Source organism: Sceloporus occidentalis, unplaced genomic scaffold, assembly GCF_023333645.1.
Source record: "Sceloporus occidentalis isolate IW3139 unplaced genomic scaffold, rSceOcc1.0.p SCAF_20, whole genome shotgun sequence".
Lineage (NCBI taxonomy): Eukaryota > Metazoa > Chordata > Lepidosauria > Squamata > Phrynosomatidae > Sceloporus > Sceloporus occidentalis.
Genome location: NW_028317000.1, coordinates 4072525 through 4100378, shown reverse-complemented (window position 1 = coordinate 4100378; position 27854 = coordinate 4072525). Strand labels below are relative to the sequence as shown.

The 27854-nt window shown below is 45.2% G+C and overlaps 2 protein-coding genes across 3 annotated transcripts; one reads left to right on the top strand and one right to left on the bottom strand.

The window, feature by feature from the left end:
- Positions 1-210: 210 nt before the first annotated feature.
- On the bottom strand, positions 211-19169 carry LOC149301792 (CDC42 small effector protein 1). The gene is made up of 5 exons (XM_089483175.1): positions 19011-19169; positions 6854-7193; positions 5412-5519; positions 3441-3556; positions 211-3315 (listed from the first exon to the last, which is right to left on the bottom strand). Exons 2-4 carry the CDS (start codon positions 6905-6907, stop codon positions 3485-3487), a joined length of 234 nt encoding a protein of 77 aa, XP_089339301.1. The 5' UTR covers positions 6908-7193; positions 19011-19169; the 3' UTR covers positions 211-3315; positions 3441-3484.
- A 2785-nt stretch (positions 19170-21954) lies between these two features.
- Positions 21955-27189, top strand: MLLT11 (MLLT11 transcription factor 7 cofactor). Of its 2 annotated transcripts, XM_089483635.1 has the most exons (3): positions 22084-22168; positions 25479-25807; positions 26694-27189. In XM_089483635.1, the coding sequence occupies exon 3, from the start codon at positions 26700-26702 to the stop codon at positions 26970-26972; it is 273 nt and encodes a 90-aa protein (XP_089339761.1). In that variant the 5' UTR covers positions 22084-22168; positions 25479-25807; positions 26694-26699; the 3' UTR covers positions 26973-27189. The 2 variants fall into 2 exon arrangements, with proteins under 2 accessions (XP_089339760.1, XP_089339761.1); XM_089483634.1 differs by lacking the exon at positions 25479-25807 and having other exon boundaries at positions 21955-22168.
- Positions 27190-27854: the final 665 nt, after the last annotated feature.

Below are 27854 nucleotides of genomic sequence, written 5' to 3'. Positions count from 1 at the left end.
CGAAGACACACCAGCCCCGAAAATTCAGCTTTTAAGTCTTTCCCCAAAAAGCAACCTCTGGGTTTTTTCCTCTTTTAGAAAATTGCATTTCGAATCACCGCTATTTAATGCCAGCGGAAAGCCAAACAGAAAAGTGTTGGAAAACAACAACAACAAATGTGTATGTTTGACATTTCCCGTCCCATCTCTGCACCAAAATCCAGAACCGGATTTGACCATTTTGACCATTTAATTTGTATTTTCCGTGACATTTTCTTGAGAAGCTTTGCAAAGGTTAGGAAAAGGAAGGATTAACATTGTACGATTCTTCGGTCGCTGATCTAGAGAAAAAGCAAAGAAGGCAAAACACCCCAAAGTTCAGATTTTCAGTGTTTCTTCAGTTGCACAAATTTTGGCGTGCGACCGAATCCTTTTTTAAAATACCATCTTCCCCATTATAACCTCCCCGGCCCACTTTGGAGAACGATTTCCTCGCTTACCGAAATAAAGAAGCAGCAAACTAACTTTCTATCTAATAAAAGATAGTGGAATAGCCCAGCTATTCTCCCTTTTCTTGCATTCGCACCAGGCCGGCTGGAGGAAAATAGGCTAGAATTGTACATCTAACTAAACTGGTAGAATAAGGGAAGGAGAAGTCATAGATCGGAGCCAGAGAAATGGAGGGGTTTTTTGGGCAAAGGATGTTCGGCTGGATTTTGCTAATCTTTGGCAACATGAAGGAGTTGGAGAGACGGAAGGAGGAAGGGTGCAAATGGAGGAGAAGAAAAGGCCATTGCAATGAACAGTTAGGGACAAGGAGGATTTTAAAGCCTGGAAATTAAGGGGGAAATGGGATTGTTGGATGGTCAAAGGGGGTCCCTCCACATTTGTTGGGGTTCGGAGTGTAGGACCTCCGTGAATGTGGAAAAACGCTATTCTTTTGACCTAAGCGAATACCTCTCTAGGGCTCTCCAAGTCCTCCGGTGCAACTCTATGGCCAACAACTGACAGAATTTGACCACAGAGTCATGGCTGGAGGACCTTCAAATGCCTAGAGAAGGGTTTTCTCTAGGTACGTCTAGGTTCTCCCACACAAAATGGTCAAATTTTGGCAGGATTGCGCCGGAGAACCTGGAGATTCCTAGAGAGAACACATTTATCAAGTCAGTCAATAACCACAAAAGGCAAAGCCGCAAATGTGGAGGGACTATTCTAAACTAATAGTAGGGTTGGCTTTCTGTGCGAAGTGGAAACTGACTCCAGGGTTCAGCCATTTTGGCATCCCGTTGTTTGCAACGGCTGAGTAACCAAAAAAGTACGGAAAGGAGGGGAATAGAGTCACAGATTAATCCCAAACCAAGGCTGGAAAGTCCTCCAGATGCCCAGGTTTCAGGACTGAAAGGGGAATTTGAAATATTTGGGTACTTTCCCTCCCAGTCCAAACAGGGTTTTTCTCTTCCGCTTGCAAAAAACGTGTCCCAGCATGAGATTCTCATGGGATGAATGAAGGAAACGATGGGCATTTTGAGGGAGGTAATGGATATAGGATCAGGTTCGCAAACCTTCAACATTTCACAACTGGGAAACATTTGGCTGGGAAACATCGGAGGGTGGCCAAGAGGGCAAAAACTGGAAATAGACAAGTAAGGAGAAGCCGCAGCCATTTGCTTTTGCCTGAGCCGACTGGGAAGGACGAGACCCTTTGCGGACCTTTGCCGAGTGAACGGGAATCAAATAATTTTTGCAGCAATGGAAGCAAACTGAGTACGAAAGAGAAATGTGGGAGAGAAACCGGGACATTTCAAAAACAGCTGAGAAAGTGGGACAGCTGAGGATTACTTGGGACTGTTCCTTACGGCAATGGCGCATCCGGCGACCCAATGCGCCTGCGTCAATTTTAAGCTTTTAACTTAAAACGTTGGCACGGAAAAGCGCACTCTCAAAGCAATACCCTCAGCCTTGAAAACATCCCCCCAAAATACCAAGTTCATGGTATGCTTTCCTTTGTGATGTTCACTGGTTCCCTCTGTTGTGTTAAAAACCACAATAAAAGACAGTCTGCACTGTAGAAACAATCCAGTTTAAACCTCACATCTCCATGTTATGGGACACCAGGATTTGTCGTTCGGGGAGATATTTTGCCTTCTTTGTCAGAGGTGCCACAACAAACGACAAATCCTAGGCTTCCATGGTAGTTATAGCGGCGTCAAACCGCGTTATTTCTGCAGCGCGGACGCACCCTGCGATGTCGATGCGCACAAAGCGGTGTGCGCCAGCGTCCCTTTATCTCTTTTTGCTGAAGGAGACAAGTGAGAGGGATGAATCTGTTCCGGGTTCGAGTCTGAAAATTCAAGACATTATCCAGGAGGTTGAACCTATTTGGGGGAACTTCTTTAAAGTTCAGGCTTCTTTAAAGTTCAGGTTCGCCGCCCCACGAAAAACCAACCTGCGCAGTATCTTTCGCTGTTTGCGGATAAAGTCTGTTTCGGTGCCAATTTTTGCGCCGCACAAAAACCGGTGAGAACTTTTGCAGGTCCTATCCTGATGCGAAGGCTCAAAGAGACGACAGACATTAGAAAAAGAGGATTGGAGAAGACATTTTGGAGGAGAAACAAAGCTGGAAAGATTTTCCCACTTTCTAGTAGTCAGTTGCAAGTCAGGATAGTCAGTTTTCTCTCCGTGAGCTTCATTGAAACAGAGGAAAGTAGTTGGCAAACCGTGACAATGCCATCCCCAAACCTTTCCTTCTCATTTATTCTCCGCTCGTGCAGATACTTCCGAAAACCTTGCGCAAAAATCCCCCGACGTTTGCAAAAATTAGTATAATAATCTTTTCTAAGAAATCCAGTGGATTAACAAAAAAGGCTCCCCAGAAAACCCGTTCGAAACGCAAAAAAAAAGGACATGAAACCCAAGCCGAGCGGCATCCGCGAAATGAGCAGTCTTCGTATTTTGGGGAAATCAGGAATTAAAATGGAGGAAGGCGGCTGAGACGAGACGAAAACTTGGCAAAACGGTTTGCGACGGAAGAAGGAGAAAATGAGAAAAGGGTGGATTCAAGGTGCCCCGGATCCAGTGTGATCGGCGAAGGGAGATCAAGAGCTGGAAACAAGGGGCGTATTTTGTCGGCGTGGTTTTGAAATCCGAAATTAAAAAAGGGAAAGGGACTGGAAAATGTTGCAATCTGGAGGGATTTAAAAACCCGACTGTCTTTCCAGATCGTTCGGACGAGGTCAAACAGGTAATTCAAGTGTGAGCTGTTTCTGCGTATATATTTATATCGCTCTCTTCCGTTTCGGCCTCCTTTATTTGGGTTTTTCTCCATCGGCCTGGAACCTGGAGGAATAAAACGGATCAGATTGAGCGTTTGCGCTTTTGCAAATAGGAAATTAAAGAGGGAAGAAAGGGAATAAACAGCGAATAAAAGAATATTTAGGTGACCTATTTGGAAAGGGACTTACTCTGGAGGAAAGGAAGAGCGAACGCAGGCAAATATCGGACGAAGCTACAAAACGCGGGAGTTGCTCCACTGTCGCTCTCGGCCGCATTTCGACCTCATCTCCTGGACTGCTCCTGTCTGAAAGGAAGAGATGGAAAACATTAAATGTAAGCATGAAATCCCAGACTTGTATAATTGGAAAGCCTCTCTTAAGGTTATCTATCCTAGCCTCTACTGGTGCATGAAATTCGCAGCTGAATCTTTAAATATTACTTAGGCGGGTTACAAACCGCCACTTGGGACGTCTGCAGGACGTCCCATTTTTAAAAAGGGGTGTCTCTTCTAGACGCCCCTGGCTCTAGTACGGACTCTGTCCGTACAATATGGCGCCGGCTGTTCCACACGGCCGGCGCCATCTTTACATATTGGACGCTGTGCGTCCGAACGTGTCGCGGAGTCTGTGACGTCGCGAATGCACCCCTGGCGCCTCGCGACATCACAGAGGTGCCGCAAGAAGAAGCTCCATTTTGGAGCTTCTTTTTCGGTCCATGCAGGAGCCGCACGGTGTGGCTGCTGCGGCTCCCGCACGGAGCAAACGGCAGCGCTGCCAGACCGCCTCAAAGCGGCGGTTTATAACCCGCCCTAGTTTCATGAGCTATTTAGCCTTCTCTGTCAGAAAGCTCTGGTGCCACTGTGAACTACAGATCCCAGGGTTGCATTGCATGCAGCCATAGAAGTGAAAGAGGTGTCAGTCTCCAATGCAAACACATGCAATGTCTCCCATGCAATGTCTCTAATGCAAACACATGCAGTGTCTCCAATGCAAACAAATGCAGTGTCTCCCATGCAATGTCTCCAATGCAAACAAATGCAGTGTCTCCAATGCAGTGTCTGCAATGCAAACAAATGCAGTGTCTCCCATGCAATGTCTCCAATGCAAACAAATGCAGTGCCTTCAATGCAATGTCTCCAATGCAAACAAATGCAATGTCTCCAATGCAATGTCTCCAATGCAGTGTCTCCAATGCAAACAAATGCAGTGTCTTCCATGCAATGTCTCCAATGCAACAAATGCAGTGTTTCCAATGCAATGTCTCCAATGCAAACAAATGCAATGACTGCAATGCAATGACTCCAATGCAGTGTCTCCAATGCTGTGTTTCCAATGCAATGTCTCCAATGTAAACCAATGAAAATTAAGATTTAAACGTCAAGGTTGGCCACTAGAGAGAACCCCGGAGCAGATTTTTCTTTGCGACGTTCCTTCCAGAAGGAACCTAAACAGAAGAACCGCTATGCATTTCTCTCATTATATAAAATCTATTTTTGCGTTTCTATCTCGGCCCTTGAAATAAAAAGGCCGGCAGCGACTTACTTGCAAAAATAGATTTTAATGCCGCGTCTTAATTTGGTTCCTCTTTGCAGGAGGTCAGATGTTCAAGATCCGCTTTGTTGCAATCTGTGTCAAGAGTTTGGAAATGTTACTTTTTCACAGTTTGGGAAGCACTTTCTTTTTTTAAAAGAAATGCAATGGGTTCTTTGTTGTCTTGTCCAAACGACACAAAAAACACACAAATTCATTGTAACCCATTAGAGATTTTGGTCAAAGAAGCTGCGATACAAGTTGCACAAAAGGAGCTTCGGTTACATTTAAGTTCCTTTCTTTTTAGGTCAATCCGAATGGCATGAAACCTGGAAAATTCCTTGTCGATTTGCCTTCCAAAAAATGGCTTTCAGTGCCTTTGCAAAAGTAACTTATTACAAACTAGAAATCATTACTGGCTGCAATACTAAATGACTTGGTTGGTTTTGCCCCGCAATGGAAAACTAAATGAAATGTGGTTTATGATACTGGAGCAATCCTTCTTTTTTGGTATTGCAACTCCCAGAATTGTAATGTTTAAATTCTGAGCGTTTGTGGTATTTAAAAAGGCATTTTTCCACCCCACTTTTTGCATCCTTAAATAAAAAACCTGGAGGCTAAATGTCATACCATGGGAAGGCCTTCATTCGCCATGTCGCCAGACCCGATGTGCGTCAGATGGACGAAATTCATCGGCTCGCCGATCATACTCCGGTCGATTCGCCGCCTTTTCCGCTTCTGGGTGCGACAAGAAATCAGAAAAGGAATAAAAAAATATGATTTTAATAAGAGCTTAATTAATAATAATGTCTCTAGACATTATGTAGTGCCTTTGAGACTAACCAAAGACAAACGTCGGCAGCATGAGCTCTCATAGACAGATGTTGTCATTTTATATAAAGGGCACCATTTTGCCATGCCATTGTGTTTAATGGGACCTGAGCATCCACGGATGTTGCCATTTTATATAATGGGCACTATTTTGCAATGCCATTGTATTTAATGGGACTTGGGCATCCACAGATGTTGCAATTTTATATAAAGGGCACCATTTTGCCATGCCATTGTATTTAATGGGACTTGGGCATCCATGGATGTTGCCATTTTATATAAAGGGCACCATTTTGCAATGCCATTGTATTTAATGGGACTTGGGCATCCACGGATGTTGCCATTTTATATAATGGGCACCATTTTGCAATGCCATTGTATTTAATAGGACTTGAGCATCCACGGATGTTGCAATTTTATATAAGGGGGCACCATTTTGCCATGCCATTGTATTTAATGGGACTTGGGCATCCACGGATTTTGGTATCCTGGAACCAAGCCCCAAGGGATACCAAGGACCCACCGTAGGTCACAAAGCCCCACTATTCTCTTCCATATATATATATATATATATATATATGAAAAAGGGGTACTTTCAGGGAGGCATTTTGGGCAGTCGATGCAAGCCCTGGAGGGTCCCATAGAGGGGCAGAAAAGTGGGTCCCAGACCTGCTCTGAAAGAGTTAGGGAAAAGAAAAACCTTGCTTGCAAAGTGGCTGGGAATCGCTGCGCCGAAGCTGGGCATGGGTTGGCAGAGAGGTTAAGCGCATTCTTGGCATTTCTGCCCTCAAAGCGTTGGAGAGGCTGAGCCTTGGCAGATTCCCAGATTCCTGACCCGAGATGCAAAGGAAAAGAGGAGGAGGAGGAGGAGGAGGAGGAGAACCAGGAGAGAGATTTATTGGTAAGTTGGCACAGCTGGACTACTGACTTAACTCTGGAGCCAACCTGGGGTTTCCATGCCCTCCAAATAGTCTGATTTCCCTATTAATCCTTTCTCTTTCCACTTATTCGGACACTTTTTATAATGCCCCGGTTTCTTTCCTCCTCTTCCTTTGTCCTCAGCAAACATCCGTTGCTGCAAAAAGTGCAAAAGGAGTTTAACCGGACATAATGGTGGCTTTGCGTCTGACGCACAATTTCATCCGTTCGTCTTTACTGTCTTGGGGTTCAGCCAAACCATAGTGACTACTTGACAGTGGAAACTGATATTAAAATGCTACTAAGGGGGTAAGAGGACTTACCGGTTGAGGTTTTTCTACCACGCAGCAGCCCAGCTTGTGCCAGAAATCGCTCATACCCGCAGAGGCTTCCAGCTTTCTTGCCTTTTCGGGGATCAACAGCTGTCAAGGGAAGGGATGTAGATCACCCCCTTTTTTCTTTGTGGTCTGGAGGACCTTCCTATTCCAGATCCGAGGATAACTGTGAGTTAAATACTCAAAGGACAACCGCCGTCTCCAAGATTATTCCTTGAGCTTCTATGGCAGGTGTGAAATCGTGCCACGGAGAGATGGCGGCGGCACAGCCAGCGGCGGAGGAGGCCTTGGATGATGGAGACTTCTGTGGATGCCGGTGGAACGAAACCTTTGGAAAAAAGAGGAAATGGGTGCAAATGAGGCAAAAGGCTTCAAATTTTGGAGGACCTGAGTTTCAAGTTCCCAAGGGACTTGCAGCCTTTACAGCATTAGAAAATATGGTTGATTGCGCTGAAGGACCTAGAGATTCCTACATACATATTTATAATATATGAGTACATACAAATTATACATACATACATACATACATACATTCCAGAAAGCAAACCTTGATTTTCCTATTTTATGTAAGGGACACCATTTTACTAACCCGTTGTATCTTATTGAAATGGACCTGGGCACCTATGGATTTTGGTATCTGCGGAGGGCTCTGGAACGAAACCGAATCAAACCAAGGGCTCACTGTATTAATAACATTTTGGAATAATTGAAATGCAAAAGTCAATGTCAGAAATGGAGAGGGTTGACTATAGTTAGCGGTTAAGTCCTTCCTTAACACTGGGCAGAAAACAAAGACCTGCCGGCGTATGCAACCTGCAAAATATTTGGGCACCTTGCATTCATTTTGCAGCAACCGAAGCAAGCTAAAGTGGGAGGCGGAGAAAAATAAACTGGGACGTTTTGTAAAAAGCAATCTGTGGGGAAGGCAGGGGATTCGCTGAGCGTGTCGCTGCCAAATTGGGGAAGCCAGAAGGTGCGCATTTCTTCTTGCATAGAGTGGAGCCATGCCTGCGTTGTTGACTCACAGCTGTTGCAAAGGAGCGATTCTGAGAAAGATCAGGCAGGAAAGATAGCAACTTTTTCAAGGGCGGAGAAAAAAGAGGCTGTAAAAAACAACACAGAGAGTCCCTTTGCGATAACAGGAAACCACGAGTTTCCATAGAACCAGACTAGAGGCATTTAAAAACACACACATGCTGAAACACCATATATATATATATATATATATATATATATATATATATATGCAAGTCTCAGCTTCCTCCTTTTGAGAAAACGTTGCCAAACGGCACAAAGAATTACAGAAGTATGTTTTTCCCCAATTATTGGTGAGAATTGCTCAAGTGTTCAGGATCTCTCATGTCACTCGCAGGCCAGAAAAGAAACATAGCGCAATTCAGCGCAAGTATTCCCATAATCCAGATGTGAGTTCAACAGGGTTTGCTTGCAAGGAAAGGCCTGAAGATTGCAGCCTTGCAGTTTCCAAAAAATATATGTATTTGAATGATAAGAAAAACTTTTGGACTACGCCTCTGGAGACCAGGGTTCGAATCCCGTCTAGGCCATGGAAACCAAATCCCCTCTTGAACAAATCTTACCAAGAAAACCCCTTAGGGTTGCCGTAACTTGGAAATTACTCGAAGGCACACAACAACAACACTATGGATGTGTGCCAAAGAAGGAACCAAGTATGGATTTTGGTTGAGAAAACAGTCAACCTTGCATGTAATGAATTTCGACTGACCCTTCGTGGTGCTTAGCAAACCCGGACATCCCTGCTAAGTCCGGTCCTAGAGTTGCAAATCTCTGCAAAGCCTCCAAAGTCCGCCCCGTGGCCGCTTTCTGGCCCACCTCTGAGTCCCCATCCAGCGATGGCGCATGGCCAGGCAGACGAACGCAAAGCAAGCTGCGTCAAGACTTAATTCCACAACACGAAGAGTTGTGCATTGCCGGGCTTTATTTTTTTCATCTCAGCTCTGGGACTCGGGCCAAGACGACAGTCGACCGACGGGGCTGTCAAGACCTGCGCCATCGTTGTTACACAAACTGGAAAGAGGAATGTTTTCCCTTCCACCATAGTCTTACTTTTCATTAAACAGTGACCGCATTCCCATTTACAAATAAATCCCTTTGCAATCCAGATCGATGAATTGGTTTGGCAGCGGAGCGCGGTTTGTGCTACGTTTTGCCCCGATCGCATTTTCTTACTCCAAATAAAATAAAATAACATAACCCACTTGTGGTTCATGTTGGTGAATGAATCGGTTCAAAATGGACTCGCTCTGGCTGGTCAAAGGGCAAATTTAAATCGATTCCGATCCACATCTGGTTCACGCTTGCATGGAATTGGTTTATCCCAAAAGACGTGGAAAAAATCACAAAAACGTGGCTTGAATGGGTCTAGCGCATGGCCCCCCAAAGCGATTCAGTTCAAGTGCGAACCATGGTCATTTAAACCAGTTCAAACCAATTTGCGATCTGGTTTAAAAGGTAGAGGGAGTGAGGTCAGTCTTTCCTAACACTGGCGGATGTGCAACTGACAGTGTCTTGGACTACAACTCCCATTATTCCTAGCCAGCATGTTCGGAGAAGTCCTCGAAGGAAGGTTTCTGATGTTCCTGATACGGCGCCATTGGCACACAGGGCAAGAATAGCCTGGTACTTGGGTCTCTTCCAGCAACCTTTTCTAGAAATAATGCAGTTTGGTCCCACTTTAAGTGCTGCACCTCCATCCTATTGAATCCTGGAACTTGCAGTTTTACTACGCCGACACATCACAAAACTAAACATCCCGGGACCCTGTAGGATGGAGCCACGGCCATGAAAGTGGTGTCAAACTGCATTATATTTCTACAGTGTAGATGCACCCACGGAGTGTCCAAAAGTCCATAGGAAATGGAAGAAAGTCAAGAAGGCTGAAGACCTTGCAAAACTACGGATGCTAGGGTTCGGTAGGCAGTTAAAGTGGCGACAAACTGTGTTATATTTCTATGGTGTGTATGCACCCATGCACTTGCAAAACGGGAAATCCCACGGTTCTCTAGGACGGAGCCACGGTTGTTAAAAAGGTGTCAAAATGGATTATTTCTACAGTGTGGATGCATGCCGGAGAGAGAAATAACAGTTTCTGTTGCTTCCAACCGTATCTCCAACCTGCCCTGGCATGACCCGGCAGGACCAGCTGCTTCGGCCCTCCCCGCGACACGCCGCAACGGAAGGCACTGCGCCAAACTGGGCTTGGCGTAACCCAATCTGCCCCAACATGCTCCTTTTCTGATTCATTCCTCCACCTGGGAGGGAAGGAAAATTTCTTCCTCTTCTTGCAAACCTGTTTGCAAAACAGCACAAGGTGACCAGGCGGCCGCCTTTTCCAGGACGCGCCCTCTGTTTCAACTTGCCGTCCAGGAGGAGGTCCTCCATTTTGAGCATGCATTTATAACTATATGTTTTTAAAGCTTTTCTTTTGGAGCGGCCTCCATTTTTCTCGCTTGGTGCTCCGTTTTGCAGCGCCTTGTCCTCCTCTGCCACAGAATTTGATAGACAAGGCGTTGCAAAAATGCAGGGCATCCCAGAAACATGTGTGGTTTATCCAAACCAAAGCTAAAAAACACTTATATAAATGTAAAACTATGCGCCTTTGTCATGCTCAGTATGGAAGACGTTTGGGAATTCATGTTGGACAAAAGGCTGAAATGAAGGGCATAGAAAAGGAGGACCCCTAGCCATCCTGTTTCCAGCATCGCCAAGGGATGCCACGTCTTTTATGCCATGGCAAGGAAACCCGCCGGCTGATATTTCACCCTTTTCGGTTGGCATGACCTGCAGAAGGAATCGGGTATCGGATGAAAACAGGATGTCCGCAGAAGCAGCTGCAGGCCTCACATCTTGGACAACCTCACCAATGCTCTCTATCTTTCCCAGCTGGGAGAAAAGCTTCTTCACTGACTATAAGTCCCATTATCCCCTTCCACCAGCTTTATAGCAGACCCTTGCAGAAAGCCAGTGTGGTGGAGTGGTCTGAGTATTGGATATGACTCTGGGAGACCAGGGTTCAATTCATGGTCGGCCGTGTAAACCCATGTAAACCTTAGGCAAGTCACACTCTCTCGGCCTCAGAGTATGTTAAGGGCAAACCTCCTCTGAAGAAATGTGCCAAGAAAACCCCATGATAGGGTTGCTGTAAGTTGGAAATCACTTGAAGGCACATGACAACAAGTATCCCTTAGCTATAGTATAGAGTTTGTTTGGGTTTTTTGGCAAAGGTGGCAGGTTTGCCACCTTTGCTTTCCTCTGCGGCTGAGAGAGTGTGACTTCCCCAAGGTTAACCAGAGCTGAATTATGAGCTTTATTTAACAATCAAGTGCCATGCCATTAATCTGCAGATGCATAAATGAAGAGGATCGTTTATGCAGACGCATAGACGAAGAGGACTAAAAGGCCTTTGGCAGAGGAGGCAAAAGACCTTGTAAAACTACAAATCCCAGCAACACCTACAGCACTTCAAGCAGTGCCAAACTGCATTCGTTCTGCAGTGTACCTGGCATTGGGCATCTTTTTAAGGGCATTGGCCACAAGGAATGCCAGCAGCCAAGTCAGGCCAGATGACCATCGGCTAAAGTGGACCCACTGGCCTACTTTTGAGCAAAGGAGCACCTTATCTCCTCCTCGCCTTGGCTGATATCAGGCCTCCCCAGATGGACCACGAGACACACCCCGTGGCACCGGCACACCCCACTGTTTGTTTGTTTCGAACCCATTGCTACGCAGTGCAGGGTGTGTGTGTGTGTGTGTGTGTGTGTGTGTAATTATATTCTCAAAACCTTCGGCCGTCGCTCAATGCAAAAGCAGGGGAGTGCGCTTGCAACCTGGAGTATGTCCACACACGGCAGAACTGATGCCCTTTGGCACCACTTTAACTGCTGCGGCACCAGAGCCTCCCTGACAGAGAAGGCTAAACAATCCTACTAATAGTAATAATAATGATTATGATGTTTATTTATATAGTGCCATAAATTTGCATGGCTCTCACAAAGCTACAAAGCCCAGAATTGTATAGCATTAAGCCATAGCAGTTAAAGCGGTATCAGACTGCATCAATTCTGCAGTGTAAACGCAGCCTTTGGATCCTGGCATAGGTGATAGGTGGCACACACACACACACACACACACACACACACACACACACATATTATACAAAGCAAATAAATAAATAAATAGGTTGCATAGTGACTCTTTTGTAGGGGGATTGCAACTCCCATAATCCCCAGGTTTGTGATTCTTGGAATTGTAAGAGAACCTCTCCAAGTTTTGGCACAAGCCTGGTTTATCAGAAGCGCTTTTCGGTCATTCTTGTTGTTGTTCCTCGGTCTTGGCTGGCGTTCGGAGTCATTTCCCTCCCTCTCCAAAACCCTGCATTGTTTCCACTCTGCATTTATGGGCCTTTCAGTGTTTCCCCCCCTCCAGACCACCCTTCGACCCTATTGTGGCTTTTCAATCCCTCCACCATCCATTCTTTCAGGGTTTTCCCACGGGCCGGCTGCCAAAGCGAAATGTGCAATGCGCACAAAGAAAGCAAAGAGACCTAATTTGCCACAAAGCAGACCATCCCCAGACACTGAACTCTCCAGTCTTGGAAAAGTAACTTTTCCAAAATGCGTTAACTTTTCCAAATAGGTGTGATAACATTTACTTCTCCGTTGGGCATTAAACGTCTCCAAAGTTGCCTGCACTCATCCCCATTCGCTCCCTTGCCTTCCATTGAAATACTCAGTCCTCTTGCAAAATCTAGGCAAAACTTGTCTCTGGACTACAAAGCCCAGAATCCTTGCCCCTAACAGCATACTATAAAGTCAGAAAGGGGTGAAGAGTTTTCTTTTTCGTCTAGGAAAAGGAAAAGGGTTGGCAGAAATTTGGTGATTTCAGTGCCAAGGAGGGACATACATTCCCGATTCGATTCCTCCTCTGCCCACTTTCTCAGCTGCTTTTCAAAGGTCCCGGTTTCTCTCTTCTCCTCCCACTATATCCCTTTTTTCTCCCTATTTGGAGTCCAAAATGCAATAGGGACTAGCAGTTCATTAATTCAGAGAAAGGAGACGAAAGGGCAGAGTCTTGCCCTTCCCAGTCGGCTCAGGCAAAAGCAAACCATTGCAACCTCTTCCAGAAACATGGCCACAGATCCTTAGAAATCCACAAGAAACTACAGATGCCAGCCATGAAAGTCTTCAACTTCACATCTTGCAACCTCTCCTTGCTTGTGTGTTAAAATCACAAACATCGTACACATCGGCACACCATCTTTGCAAACGTCTAGTGGCGTTTGGAGCATCTAGGCGAGGAAACTGTGCAAGAAACCAATCCATTCCCATTATGGAAACCGCCCATATTTTAGGTTTAGTCACAGCAGGGAAATGTGAATGTAAAGGGATTATGAGACTAAGGAGAAGTTTTGTGGTCAGCAGGAAACTCTCTCTTTCTTTCTCCTTCAGTCCAAGGCCCTTTTCCTTTTGAAACATGTATCTTTTCTCTCTATTTTTTTCCATCGGAGAGGATGAAGGATCCTTTTGTTCCGAGCACATGATCCTGACCGAAAAGGCTGGCTGGTTTTTTCCCGTCCGTTGTTTTATGAAAACGCCCACCGTGACGCATTCCCGGCGGGAAGGGATCCTTGCATCGCGGCTTCTTAGCAACAACTGCAAAAATACTTTGCGCATGAGACACATCAGAGAGAGAAACTGGGGACTTTTGAAAAGCACCTGAGAAAGTGGGAAAGCAGAGGAGCAACCGCATTGCATAGTATGGAAGGAAAGCACCATCCGACTTTCTCGGCTGCTTTTAAAATGTCCCGGTTTCTCCCTTCTCCTTCCGCTTTCCCCTTTTCTCCTCCACTCACTTCCATGGCTGCAAAGTGCATTCAAATGGCAACACTATAATAGACTAATAAAAAAAAATAGTAATAGAATTACTAAGGAGTTTATCACATGAAGGAGGTCCAGAGTTTATCCCATGAATATCCCGGAAAAGTTGCGTAATTATGCGCAACGTTTTCACACAAAACCCGCCATTAAAGTGGTCACAAAGAAGCATCAACACACATCTTTTTACTTTCAGGATTTCGGCGACAATGTATTTCCGATATCACTTTATTTGCGCAATTGCGTGTGATCACCATTCGTGCAGTTACTCGCCTTTTTCGCTTTGTTTCCATGCGCTTTAATCTCTCTTTAATGCCCAAATCAGCTCCAGTGTGATAAACTCCTAAGAGCATGTTAAAACCTGAAGTGGCCTTTACTGGAAGTGACCTCAACCTCCAGCCAGCTCTCCATTTTCTACTTTATAGAATCCAAATTTGTTCTGGAGTGAGTCAGTCTGACACCATTTGGGCAGCTCCGCTTGAACCATTTGGGCAGGAAATGATGCAGAAAGAGGAGGAGAAGGGAGGCGAGTTCAGGTCACGGAGAAGGAACCGGCTCCTGCTTGGAGTCAGTCAAAAATAGCCCATCAAAGGAGGGTTCCCGGATTTCAGGGACCGTCCTCTGAACCAATCTTGCCAAGAAAACCCCATGATATCTTAGGGTTGCCATAAGTCAGAAATGACTTGAAGGCGCACAACAGCAACCACAACGAACCTGGAAATATGAGAACAGGGTGACCTGGCGTCCTCCTTGTCCTGGCAATGTCCTACATTTCAGCCTTCCTGTCCTGGAAGAACTCCCAAATGTCATCTGTTTTAAGCATGAGGGAGGCGCATGAATTTATCCTTCCAAGGAGTTTATCACACGAAGGAGATCAAGAGTTGATCCCGTGGGATCCTGAGATTTACCCTTCGTTGTGGCATGAAGACTGAGAAGGAGAAATATCTCCCCAAAACTACACATCCCAGATTGCCATAAGAGGCATAGTCGTTTGAGTGTTGGACTACAACACTGGACTGAGTTCGAATCCCTGCTGAGCCATCAAACCCACTGTGGCAAGTCACATTCTCTCAGCCTCAGCGGATGGCCATGGCAAGCCCCCTCTAAACAAATCTGGCCAAGAACAACCCCAGGATACGTCCGCCTTTTAAACAACAATGACAATATAAAATAGCAAAATCAAAGATATAGCCGTTTTAGTCTGTGGAATCAGTATATAGAGAGATCTTGTGGCACCTTTCAGTTTTAACCAAAAAGATGTGTGACGAAAAATCCGTGCCGAAAAGGAGTGGGTTAAATGGGTCTAGCGCATGGCCCCCTCTCCGAATCGGTTCAGCAATTCGGTTCAAGCGCGAACCAGGGTCATTCAAACCGGCTCAAATCGATTTGCGATCCGGTTTAAAAGGTAGTGGGAATCGGGCCTGGGAAACAACTTGGCGGCACACAGCTACTTGTGGCACCTTTGAGACTGATAGAAAGAAGTTGGCAGCAGTGAGCTTTCCTAGACTTCAGTCTACTTCCTCAGGTGTATCAAGATATGCTTTTTGGAATTGATATATGTTTATATATTTTAAATATTTCCAAGCGGTGGATGCAGGGACATCCAGATGAAGAACCTGTCGAAGTGGAGGACTGAGTGGATGCAAATATATCATGGGATTTTAGGTGTTGTTTTCCTGCTCCAAAGGGAAGCCAAGGTTCGAGAGCCAGGCTCCCGTTTCCTGGGAAAATCAAAACACTTTCCTGTCTCCTTCCCCTTTTCCTCCTTTCCTTTGAATCCCACGCTTGTGACGTGGTGTCTATGGCTGGAAGGATTACTCAGCAACACCATTGTGGCATGTCAGGACTTGGGAGCCCAGCGTCAGTGGTGCATGCCTTTGTGCGCAAAGCTTGGGAGAGGTTTGGTTTCATATCGCAGCTCCCATCATCCCCCCCAGCCAGGTCCAACGGAAAGATGAAACATCTTCCAAAATGGATGTCGCCGGTGCATAATGCACCCCTTGGTTCTCACACAGGGTTTTGTGCGACGTCGTGTGACATCATTTCACACAATTGTGCAATTTTCCCGGGATAAACTCCCAATCTCCTTCGTGTGATAAAACTCCTGAGTGTCTTTAATTTGTAAAACAATCCTTTGGAAGGTTTCCAAAAGCTTTTGCATTTGCAAAAACGCAATGCCACTGGGGGACACTAAAAAGGTTTTGCAATGGGGGGGGGGGGAATAAATAAATGTAAGAAGGATTAGAGAAGGGCAGGAGTGACCTAACTGGGTTTTTGTGGAGGTTGAGAAAGCCGCCCGAACAATGGCTGGGCCTCTGAGTCACGGAGGCAGAGAAAGGAAACGGAGGCGAAGGAGGGGTTAAGTACAAAACAGGAAAAGGGTTGCTACTCTTTGGGTTTTCTTTTTGGTTGCACAGCAAGAAAGTAGCTGTGCACCGCCAAGTTGTTTCCCAGGCCTGATTCGATTTGAACCAGTTCAAATGACCCTGGTTCCCACTTGAACCAAATCACTGAACCAATTCGGAGAGGGGGGCCGTGCGCTTGACCCATTTAACCCACGCCTTTTTGACACTGATTTTTTTCCATGCCTTTACGGATAAACTGATTCCGTGCAAGTGTGAACCAGATGCGGATCAGAATCAGTTTAAATTTGCCCTTCGGCCATCCAGAGCGGGTCCATTTTGAACTGATTCGTTCGTGAATGTGCACCACAAGTGGGTTAATTTACAGGGGACAAGTGTAGTGGGAACCATGCTCCAATTGATCCATTGATTCGGATTGCAAACCGATTTATTTGTTAGTGGAAACGAGGCCCCAGTTTCCTCCTTCGTCCTTAGACTACTTCCATTTGCAGCAAACTGAGCTGAAAGTGGAAAAAGAGTTGGTTCTTGAAGTCATTTCTGACTTATGGCAAACCTATGGGGAACCTATTGTGATGGGTTTCTTGGAAAGATTTGTTCAGAAGGGTTTTTCTCCGAGGCTGAGAGAGTGTGACTTGGCCAAAGTGGGTTTCAATGGCTGAGCGGGCATGGCTTCATGCTCTGAGCATTACTTGACCCCCAAAACAAGCCTAGGAGGGTTTGGGTCCCCCCAAAATAACCCATACCCTTCAACCTTTCCGATTCGGCAAGGATATTCCCCATTGATCCACTGCCATCCCACTTTTCCAGCTGCATTTAAAATGTCCTGGTTTTTCCTTCCTGCAGAGTCGCTTGAGCACAAAACGCATCCGAACAACATTTGCAGCGACTGAAATAAGCTGAAGACTAAAATGGAAAAGCGGGAGGAAGAGCGAGAAACTGGGACATTTCAAAAGCAGCTGAGAAAGCGGGAAGGAATTATCGAGGAGTAATTCCAAATTGCAAGGTTTGAGTTTCAATATAGGAGGCTATATTTGAATTCCAGTATTCCAAATACAGTACATATATTTTTCCTGCAGTTAAAAATAGCAAAGAGATTTGGGGTTTTCCCAGTCTGCAGTTCATCCAAATTGGCGAGTTTCACGGAAATCAGTATTTGCTGCAGAAGAAAAATCCTCACCAGCTATTTCAAAATGGACATGACTTTAGAAAAGGGTTAAAAAATATCCCAGTTTGGCATTGTCTCTTCTGGCCAACCTATATATTTAACAAACCTATATAGTTATTTCATTTACATCCTTTATTTTTAAAGGAGGTTTTGCAACAGGGTCAACCCTGCTTTGGAAGAAGGCGACTTCTTCGCCAAAGTTATTTTGGGCCAAAAACGAACACTTAAAGTGGGTCCGCACCAGCGACCGCATGTCGGAAAATATGTTTGGAAGAAGGAGGATTTTTTAAAACACACAGAGAAAGTTCCTGTCCTTCTTTTTCTCTCCAATCTCTTTCTCTCTCTCTTTCTTTCCTCCTCCCTTTTTTTCTCTTTTCTGTTGGTGGTTTCAAATTTTTTCCGCTTCTTTCCAAACTGTTGTGTCATGGAGAAGAACACGAGCTCTTTGCAAAGGCATTGACTCCAACGCCTTTGGAAAGGAAAAGAGAAACCTTTGCAACATACCAATGGAGCTGGGAACTGAATCGATGGAAGACATAGTTTCCCTTTTAAAAAAAATTAATATATACTGAAACATATAATAAACATATTGCAATCGCAAACACATGAAAGAAAAGTAACTTGGGCTGGAGAAGGCCCAAGGCTTTGGGGTCAAATGTATGGGGTGCTTATGGGGTTCAGGACCAAAAAGTATATTTATAAGTATATATTTGTAAGCATTAAGTATATTTTCCTTTAAAGAAAGAAAGAAAGAAAGAAAGAAAGAAAGAAAGAAAGAGCAAATTACTGGGCAAAATGTGTGTTCTAGATCCATATATATTTCTCCATACACACACACATATATATTCATCCATATATATTTGAAAATTGAGATCATTCAAGGCACCAGATCCGGTCTGATCTTGGCTGCTAAGCAAGGTCAGACCTAGATAGTCCCTGGATGGGAGACCAGAATGAATACCAAGTTATGGCAGATCTGTTTCAAAGGAACTGGCAAAACCACCTCTGAGCCCTAAGAAAACCTTGTAAAATTCATTGGGTCACCATAAGTTGACCAGTGACTTCAAGGCACATATCCCAAATACCTAAAGGCCCTGAGCCCCTACTGGCCATTGACGCTAAGCTAAGCAGGGTCAGCCCTGGTCGGTACTTGGATGAGAGACCACCAATGAATAACAGGCTGTAAGCAATATTTCGGAAGGAGCAGGGTGACCAGATGTATGTAAGGAAGATGTGTATGATGTTCAATACAAATGTAGCACATGCCCAAATAAAAGCTCAAACAATAGAAATGTAAATCCAAGTCATGCTCAAAAGGGAGGACATTTTGACATACCTCCTGGACAGAAGAAATGGAGGATATGGAGGACATCTGGTCACCCTGGGAGGACGAAACCGGCCGAACCACCTTTGGGGAATTCCTTGCTTAGGAAAACCCCACATTCATGGCTTTGCCATAAGTCGGCATGCGCACAAAACTCCTTAGAGCTGAACTTAAAGCAAGAGCAAAGAGAACACACTTCTCTTCCTTTTGAAACATTAAAAAGAGAGATTTAGAAAGAGAAGTTAAAAACAGAGACGTTTCCACAATCCAAAAAGCATGCTCACATTGGCTGTGCAATGCCCAGATCCCTGGCTCCATAGGAGCACATTGCGACCGGCCTCCAAAACTTCCCAAAGAATTGAGAAAGGTTGGCTTTCCTTACCTGGCTTTCCTGAAAGGTTGGGGAAGAAACCAATGCTTGGTTGGCCTTTGGGGGATCCTTCTTGGCTTTGCTTTCTTCCCCAAAAGTGTTCCAAAACAGGCCCAGAGAAACTTTCCTTAAGCTCAGGCTTTGGCGAGGTGTGGTTCTCTTTCTCTTTCTCTGCCCTTGCTCAGTGTGGGAATAAGGAAATGCTCAGAAGACTTGCACACAGCGCACACACACAGCGCACACACACATTGCTTATGCACTCCACCCGACACTCTCTCTCTTGAGAGGCTCCACACAAGAAAGGGGACCAGCACCGACTCTGGGCATGCGGAGCATTGCACCGGAGATTTGGCAATTGTGCAATTGTGCCATTTCACTTTTTATACCTATTCATAGAAGCATAGGATTTTCTCACATGGGATGGATCCCGTGCAGAAACTTGATTCAAACCCGCAAAAGCGGGGTCATCTTTCACACGGTGTTCGGGGTCGAACCGAAATGCGAAGTCACCCGCAAAAGTGAGTCAGGTTTTTTTCCCTGACGACGTTTGCGTCGATGAGAAACGACGTGACGCCAATCCGGAAGCAAAGTCAACGAAACCCATTCCTTTCGGGAAGCTCCCGAAAGTTTTAAAAGGGCCGCGTTTTGTCGACTTTGCGTTCAGACGAATGCCGCGTTGCTTCCCGTCGACGCCGACACGTCTGAAAAACCACCCGCCAAAGTAAAACCCTGAATCTATGGATGCTCAAGTCCCATTATGTACAATGGCGTAGTGTGATGGTGCACCTTATATAAAACAGCAAAATCGAGGCTTCCTTTTTGTAGTCTGGATATCTTTTTGGAATATTTTCAAGCCGTGGATGTTTGAATCCGTGGATAGAGAACCCATGGATATGGAGGGCCGACTGTCCTTTTTGTGAGGCTTGAATAGGGTTGAATAGACTCGATTGCAGACCCTCGTCCGCACTTAGAAAAGCCCCCTTCCCTTTCCCAGCCGTTGCTGCTTCCATCCCCAACAAGGGACCCTTTGTCGGTCTTTTTAAAGAGAACCGTCACCAGAATTAATAGTTGTACCCAGAAGCCTGGGGAGCGCCAGGGCTGAGGATTTCAAGGGTCCCTTTCAGTCGCTTTTTCGTCTCGCAAAGGCGTTTTTGTCCCCGAAGTGGCAGTAAATGGAAATTAAAGCGACAAAGGCCCAGGACCTCCATTTGCCTGGTATTTCTCATGGTCTAGCAAGAGTTCATTTCGGGGGTAACTGCATTTCTCAAGACGAGAGGCTTCAACCACTGTTCTGTGAAAAGTTGCAAAGTGCGCAGAAGCATTGCAAAACTTAACTTTTGCCTTCTTGCCTTTTGGCCACACCGGGATGCAGCTCATCCATGTGTGTCCCGGCTTTTATTTGTGAAATGGTGGAAGGTATACATACGCGGGGAATTGTGATGTTCAGAGCATGTTGTTCGTTGCACGCTTCGTACGATGGGTCACCAGCTGAGCATTAACTGAGGCAGAGAGAAAGTGCATAATGGAAAACGGAGAGACGAGAAGAGAGAGGATACTCATTGCACTAAAGAGTTATGGCGGCTTGTCCAAATTATTTATGTCATGGACCGGGATGCGTCTTACAACATGAGAGAGACACAAAGAAATCCTCTCTCTTTCTTTCTCTGGATCTTTTAAAACTAAGACACCGTTGCCTTCAAGTCGCTTGTTGAATTATGGCGACCACATTAATATTATAGGGTTTTAGAATCATAGAGCGCTAGAGTTGGAAGGGACCCCCAAAGGCCATCCAGTCCAACCCCATTTCTGCCATGCAGGAACTAACAATCCCTGTCGCAGACGGCCATCCAGCCTCGGTTGAAAAACCTCCAAAGATGGAGGCTCCACCACATTTGGAGGCAGCAGCGTCTTCCATGGTCAAACAGCTCTTACTGTTAGTTAGGAAGTTCTTCCTAATGTTGAGTTGGAATTTCTTTTCCTGGAGCTTGCATCCATTGTTCTGGAGCAACAGAAAACAAGCTTGCTCCATCCTCAGTATGACACCCCTTCAAATACTTAAACAGGGCTATTGTATCACCTCTTAACCTTCTCTTGGCTAAATGTCCCCAGCTCCCTAAGTCTTTCCTCATAGGGCATGATTTCCAGACCCTTCACCATTTTAGTCGCTCTCCTTTGGATACACTCCAGTTTCTCAACATCCTTTTTGAATTGTGGTGCCCAGAACTGGACACAATATTCCAGGTAAGGCCTGACCAATGCAGAATAGAGTAGCACTATTGCTTCCCTTGATCAAGACACTACACTTCTATTAATGCTGCCTACAATTGCATTGGCCTTTTTAGCTGCCGCATCACACTCTTGACTCATGTTCAACTTGTGGTCTACCAGGATTCCTAGATCAATTCCACATGGACTGTAGTCAAGCCAGGTATCCTCCATCCTATGTCTATCCATTTCATTTTTTCACCTTAAGTGCAGTGCCTTACATTTCTCCGTGTTGAATTTCATTTTGTTAGCTTTGGCCCAGCTTTCTAATCTATTCAGGTCATTTTGACATTTGTTCCTGTCCTCTGGGGCATTTGATACTCCTAGTTTGGTGTCATCTGCAAACGTGATAAGCTCCATTCCTTCGCCCAAGTCATTGATAAAGATGTTGAATAGCATTGGACCCAGAACAGAACCCAGGAGTAGTCACTTTGCCTCCACAACCTCCAAGGCGCAACGTAGTTTCCTATTCCCTAGACTAGCAGCTCATTATATAGCAATGATCTAATAATTTCATTTTAAGACAACCAAGGTTTTTTCCTCCGGTGTCTCCCGATGCTCCCAGAATGTGCAACCAATGTGAAATGGAGCAAACCCTTGCGTTGGTGCTCCTGCTTTCTCTCTGGCACCAAAAATAGCCTAGCAGCTGGTTCATTGGCCCAGCATCCCTCTTGCAAAGAGGGGCAACATTCAGACGCCTGTTTAGGAGGGGCGAAGGCAGGCGCATGTGTGCAAGGCGCACGCACAAGACACGACGCACACACCCTCCTAGACAAAAGCAGAGAAGAATAGACCCGCCGGACCATCTGGACATCTCTGGATCGCTGGGACCGGTCCTTGGGTTTTTATTCCCCTTGCAAAAAGAAGGCTTTGAATTCAGGTTTCCTGAACCTTTTCTCCAAAAGGTAAGAACTGACGTCTCAGAAATGAAAGATTTGTTTTATTTTGCACCCAGGAAGGAAAAAGAAGATGCTTATCTCTTGCTGGTTTCTTGTCCATTTCAGTTGGTGTCTTCCAAATTATTATTATTATTATTATTATTATTATTATTATGGTATTTAAGAATGTCCCTTGAAATAAAACCTTCTCTTTTCCGTAACCACGATTGCAGTTTTTAAGAAACAAGAGCTCCTTTCCTCTCCATCTTGTGTTTTAAAATAAGCAGGTGGTATAGCTGTTTCCTTCGTTTTTATGGTACGGTCCCAGACCAAAAAAAGACAAATAAAAACTAACTCTTTAAATATATAAAAACACATCATTGGCTCGAAATGGTGAAACCGAACCAAACAGAGGAAGGAAAGCAGAGTCATGAAAATGGACACATCTTTATGAACCGTATATATATATGGGTCATAAAGATGCATCCATTTTCATGACTCTGCTTTTCTTCCTCTGTTTGGTTCAATGTACTGTATATATATATAGATGTATATTTCAGATATGCACCTCTATTTGAAATGTGGCGTGATACGAAAGGTAATTAAAAATGAGATATAAATTAGAATTCATTATATTATAACCTCCATCCCTTTGAAAGAGAAGAGGAAGAGGGAACGGCGATCCCTTCCAAAGCCACCTTGAATTTGGGAATAAGGTGGGCTATAAATCCAATACACAGATACATAATCAGGATTAAAAAGGAATTAAATCTCCTGTCATAAATTCACGGCAACCGGGTGTGAGTCCTCGGATTTAATCATGTCAGTCTCTATAAAGATTTCCAGAAGTGTCTCCGACAGAAATATCCTCTCTCCGTCCATCGTCCAAAAGGAGAAGGCTATTTTGGAAAAAGCAGATGGTTTCGCATGCCAGAGATGGTCTTTTGGAGCCTGACCCGAACCGACGCCTCCGCCCCAAAGACTATGGGTCTCCCATGTAATATTAACAGTGATCTAATATTCCTGGGAAGTCACAGTGCGTCATCATAGACCTGAAAGGGATATACTTTTAGGCACTTGTTGGTCACCAGAAAGACACTTATAATGCAGGGAAAAAGGAACAAAGATGGCTAATGACTATGATGATGATGATGCTAATTGTAATAATAGTCTCGCTAATAAGTATCTTGCGGTTGACCGAGGGAGCTTTGGACCATCGTTGATTCGGATGCTCTCCGAAACCTAGGCACTGTTGGTCACATCCGCACTGCAGAAATAATGCGCTTTGACTGCCATGGCTCCATGTTAGGGATTTGTAGTTTTTTGTGGGTTTTTTGGGTAATGTGGCCAGGTTCAAGAAGAGTTTATTCCTGACGTTTCGCCAGCATCATGCCAGGGATTTGTCGTTTTCGGTGGCACCAAAGGTCTCTGGAAGGGGAGGCTAAATATCTCACCAAACTAAAGCTGGGCAAAATAGATTTCTCATTGACAGAATCAAATAACATCCCAAATCCACAAAGTGGAGAGACCTTTATAGGGCCAACCAAAATGCGCAAAATGCACGTCCGCAGCTGATTTCCATGGTTGAAAACGGAGTTCAAAGTGCAAAAAGGAATTTGCAATGGTTAACTCAGGAAAGAAAGGCAAGGAGTCTTGCTTTTCCCAGGAGGCTTGGGCAAAAGCAAGACTGCATTTCGTGCATTTGGGTTGGTCACATAAAGGTATCCCTGTTTTGTGAATATTGCATTTTGCAATATGACCAACACAACTACACCTGAATATGTTATTGTGCATTTTGCATGGGCCAGTAAAGGTACCCCTGTTTTGTGGGTTACTTTGGATGCCATTGGACTTTGCAATATGGCCCAGACAACTACGCCTGAATATATTACATTGGATTTTGGTTGGCCCACTAAAGGTATCCCTGTTTTGTGGATTATTTTGGATGTTATTGTACTTTACTATATGTCCAACGTCTGAAGATGTTATTGCATCCCTGTTTTGTGGATTATTTTGGATGTTATTGTACTTTGCTATATGGCAAACACAGTGACCCTTGAATAAGAGAAGAGGAAGCAAAAGGAGAGTCTAGAAACCAGGCCAACGGCGGACAGATGGGAATGATAGTCAATAATAAGCCAAAAGAGAAAAGGGAGAGGCAGGGAATAGAAAGGATGGGAGCGGCACTGCGGATAAATTCATCATCCGTCTGGGTGGGAGGACCCCGAAGGATGCACCAAAGGCAGTCAGGTGGCATCCAGGATGGAGAAAACGGGTGCTTATGTGCCGACTGATGAAGACCCTATGCATTTTTTATAGGGTCTTATTAAGAGCAAGGAATCCTCAGAGGTGGTTTTGCTGGTTCCTTCCTCTGAAATAAGGCCTACAGACAGGCAGAAGAAAAGAGATAGGGAAAGTGAGAAAGAGGAGGTGGAGATGGGGTCCGATTTATGGATTTTGTGTTGCCTTTAAGAAAGGGACCCAAAGTGGCTCACAGGTAAATTAAAGTGGACCCTTGTTATTTGCTGGGGTTTCGTTCCAGGAACCATCATGGACACAAAAATCCATGGATGCTCAAGTCGAATGAAATACAATGGGGTGTTGTTATTGTTGTTGTTGTTATTATTATTATTACAGTGGCCCCTTGGGTTTTGGTTCCAGGACCCGCCATGGATACCAAAATCCATGAGTCTAATTAGATACAATGAGTTGTTGTTGTTGTTGTTGTTGTTATGGTGGCCCCTTGGGTTTTGGTTTCAGGACCCACCATGAACACCAAAGGTGGATGCTCAGGTTCCATTATATACAATGGGATATTATTATTATTACTACTACTACTACTACTACTATTACTATTATTGTGGGCCTTTGGTTTCCACTGGGTTTTGGTTCCAGGACCCTCCATGGACATCAATAGGTCAAGTGCCATTATATACAATGGGTATTATTATCATCATCATTAGTTGTAGTAGTAGTAGTAGTAGTATTACAGTGGGCCTTTGGGCTCCGCTGGGTTTTGGTTGCAGGGCCTATCATGGATCCCAAAATCCATGGATGCTCACGTGCCATTAAACGCAATGGAATGGTAAAATGGTGCCCATTATATAAAATGGCAAAATCAAGGTTGCCTTTTTGGACTATATATATATATTATTCCACATTTGGGGGAGTGTAGTATCCACAAGCCGTGGATACCATACCCCTCCAACGATGCTAATTTATCAGGGACAGTCCCGATTACTCCTCTGCCTTCCCATTTTCTCAGCTGCTTTTTAAAATATCCCGGTTTCTCTCTCTTTTCCTCCCACTTTCCCCCTTTCTCCTCCGCTGCCTTCAGTTCTTGCAAATTGAGTTCAACGTGAGCAGAGTCTCTTGCCCTTCTCAGGAGGCTTGGGCAAAAGCAAACTGCTGCAGCATGCACTTCTTCATTCATATCTTTTTGCACGCTTGACCACATTCTGACGTTGCTGGGCGACGCATGTGTCCTGGCTTCCGGTTGTGAAATGTTGTGATGGTGTCACAATGAAAGGAGTGTGGCTATCTGGGGAGCTCCAAAGGGCTGGAGTGGGATCTGAGAAGGGTCGGTTTCAGCCTCAGGGATTAAGATGTCCTCCCCTTCTCTAGGATATTAATCTGGGACTCAGCATTTTGGGGCGGAAATAAAAGGTACGTATCTTAACCTTTAAAGTTGTATCATGGGGAAATAAAGAATGCTGGCGGAGGATGGGATCTAGTGGACCAATCATTTGTAGTTTCTTTGCTCCACATTTATAACCCAACTTCTCTCCATGGTGCACATGGTTCCCCTCCTGCGCTTCATCCTCACAACAACCCTGCGAGGTGGGTCCAAGAGAACCAACTCCCTCTTGGTCTTTGAGAGCAACGAAAGGGGGATTTGAACCTGGATATCCTTGATCCTTGTGTGCTTTCACCAGCTATCTTTGGAATACAACTCCCACCATCCCCAGATGATGGGAGATAGTGGGAATAATAGTCTAAAACGGGGATTCCCAAACTTTGGTCCTCTAGGCGTTTCAGACTTCAGCTCCCAGAAACCGTAGCCGTCTTGGCCAACAGTCAGGAGTTATGGGAGCTGAAGTCCAAAAATATCTGGCAGAACAAAGTTTGGAAAGCAAAAATTATAAGACCGATAGAGAATCTGCTTAAACCATGATGTGGACGACGTCGAAGGCCAAACTTCCAGGTGTTTTTTTGTACTGTAGCTCCCATCAACCTCTAGGCAGCATGGCCAAGGGTGAAGCATGATAGGAGCTAGAGTCCAACAACATTTAGGGAGGCATGCTTTACATTCGCCCTCGAACCACGGTGCAAGTCTCCCTCTTTTAAGCACGGGCAAGGTTGCTTTTGAGAGTTTTGGGACTTTCGACTTGCATCACTCTCGACCATCAGCCATACAGGTCGGGACCTGATGGGAGTTGTAGTCCAAAACAGTACAGAAAAAGTGTCCTGTTCCCTTGGAAAGGGAGCTACGGAGTGGTGTCGGGGGTCCGCTTTCCCACCTCTTACGATTCTGTGACTTTCTCGTTTGCAGGGAGACATGAGGGACACCGTGAACACCCAGTACGACTCCTTCCTTTACTGGCGCATGCCCATTCCGGAACTGGATCTCTCCGAACTGGAACACCTGGGCTTAGCCGACATGGCCATCTACAAGCCCAAGGGAGGCTACTCCGGCCTGGCGACGGACCGCAAGACACCGAACCACGGCCTCTCAGATGGCGAGGATGGCAACCTTCTCCAGTTCAACAGCTTTAACTTCTGGAGGGCTCCTATAGCCAGTATCAGCCCGATCGATTTTGACCTTATCTGATGCCAGATGCAACATAATAATAGTGCCGGCTGCTCCACCTGTTTGCGTGTCCTGATGACCGATCTCCTTCCTTCTTGTCTTTCTTCCTTCCCGCCCCTTTCCCTCCATCTCTTCCCTTTCGGCGGCCTTTTCTGTCCACGCAGTAATGGCAAACGCTCCTCCGCAACGGCACCCGAGGGATATTTTGGTTTTCCTTTAAACATACGTGATTGTCTGACACTCGCTCTGTTCATTCTTGGTGATAACCGCTCCTTGAGCTTGGATGTACGTGTCAAAGGTCCGAGGGTAGGCTGAGACGGAGGTCTCTGGGAGGTACAAGAGAGGCATAGGATATTTGAAATTGAGTCTGTGAAAATAATCCCTCCTTTGTGGAATCAAACTGGATAGATTGCAGCCAATTATTATTTAAACATAGTTAGCAACTAGCAGCCTTCTAGCAAAATTCAGGCTTCCAAGGATTTGGCCCAATCAGCTTCTACGGCTGCAGAAATAATAATATTAAGTAATGAAGGTTGCACTCGTGCTGCAGAAATAATCCAGTTTGATACCACTTTAACTGCCATGGCTCCATGCTATGAAATTCTGGCATTAGTAGATGTGGTGAAATGCTAAATATCTCACAGAACGCCATAGCATGGAGCCACGGCAGTTAAAGTGGTCTCAAACTGGATTGTTTCTGCAGTGCGGACTGTGCATGTCTGGGATGGGGATGGTGGAATTAAAAGGGTAGGAAACTTTGGTGCTAAGGAAGGACCACAGCATTGAATGGCAAAGAAAGGCCTGCGGGAGCATGGAGTCCAGTGCGCGGTGCAGTTCGAAAAAGTCGGCCCTTGGATGTATTCCTGATTAAACTGCAAAAAGAAAGATAAATGTGCATTTGTT